Raw genomic sequence first — 1,478 nt, 5'->3', positions numbered from 1 at the left:
ATTTATTTAAAAATTATGATAATTTTTTTTTAAGTCAGTGCTTCATTGATCAAAATTAAAGCCATATTTATTAGATAACACATAAATTTGGTGTACAATGCAATACAAGGGATGGTGATTGGCAGGAGAATGATGGAGCAGTAAACACAATATCCATGACACATCCTCGTTTCCCAATTGAACATCCCAATTGCTTCCTTCAAAACGATTCTTCACTCATCAAACCAGGCATCTGGTACGCACGCTCCCATCCTTAACCGTTAATTCTTTCAATTTGCCCCAATATAATTAGGTCAAATTCAATCAGTTCTTGTATTCTTGTGTTTAATTTGATGAATCAGGTACTACAAGGTTGTGGAGGGTGATCATATACCGTTCATCGTGAATCATAAGAGAGCAAAACCACCCTTTGATGTAATATTTGATACTATTTTCGATTGTTGCAGGAACAAGCATATACATAGGAACAAATAATGACAAGTCCTTTACTAACTTATTCGATCACTTTATACTATCATCATAACGTTGCTTTGTAACAAAATCATATATTCTGTTGCTTAATAAATAATATAGCCGTCATGTTGCAGCAATTCCAATTTATTCTTGATGACAGCGTAACCAAGCAATAATCTCTATCATGTCTCTATAAAATTCCGTTATTGTCAAAATCTATATTTGTACACTTTTTTTTTGAACAGAGTTCAGTATAAAAAATCAATCCGTAGTCATATCTGATATTGCCATCAATAATCATAGGGATCAATAGCTATTCTATTTTTTATAGCTCCTAATCGAGATGGTAATTATTTCTGCTACATCGGTTTCTTGATTTCTAAAGATTCTGTCATTCTTTTAACTAAGTATTTCAAATAATAGCAAAAAAAAAAAAAAAAAAATCAATCAACCACCTATTACGTTTTTTCGTTTTCAATAGCACACCAGTTCAACTCTCAAAGTATTACTTAATTGTCCCCGAAACAGCCTATAGTTTATCATAGACAAATAACAAAGCACACCACAACTGCCAAGTAAACTCACAACTAAAGAACAAGTGGTGAATATTCTCAATAACTTTTTTACACAATATATAAATCTTATTGTTTTGATCAATAACGCCTAATCTACATAATCTCTCTTTAGTATTAACCCTGCCAACTAACACAAACCAGATGAATAACTCAACTCGTGGTGGCACCAAGCCTCTCCAAATAGCACTAGTGAAATTATAGATTATAATATCTTTCGGGAGTGTTTCAGCCTGCAAAATATGCACAAAAGGTTAGTTGAATAAACACCTGATTTATCAAATTTTCACACTAATCGGTCATCTCTCTCAAATGTTAATTTTCTTTCCAACCAAGTATTTCAAATGATAGTAAAAAAACTAATCAACTACCTATTACGTTCTTTCTTTTTTTAAAGGTGCACCTGGCAAATTCTCAAACTTAACCCTTGGAACAACCTATAGTTTATTATAA

At 31.9% G+C, this 1,478-nt stretch overlaps 1 protein-coding gene across 1 annotated transcript in view; it reads left to right on the top strand.

Moving 5' to 3' along the window:
* The window catches only part of LOC107641775 (lipase), a 5,992-nt gene extending 5,405 nt beyond the window's left edge, over positions 1 to 587 (top strand). Inside the window, exons 7-8 of the mRNA XM_016345238.2 lie at positions 110 to 235; positions 342 to 587. Coding sequence (XP_016200724.2) covers positions 110 to 235; positions 342 to 474 — 259 coding nt within the window. The 3' untranslated portion in view covers positions 475 to 587. The remainder of the gene's footprint in view (positions 1 to 109; positions 236 to 341) is intronic.

The sequence above is a fragment of the Arachis ipaensis genome, chromosome B05 (genome assembly GCF_000816755.2).
Source record: "Arachis ipaensis cultivar K30076 chromosome B05, Araip1.1, whole genome shotgun sequence".
In the NCBI taxonomy this organism is placed as follows: domain Eukaryota; kingdom Viridiplantae; phylum Streptophyta; class Magnoliopsida; order Fabales; family Fabaceae; genus Arachis; species Arachis ipaensis.
This window is presented reverse-complemented; position numbering and strand designations above follow the sequence as displayed.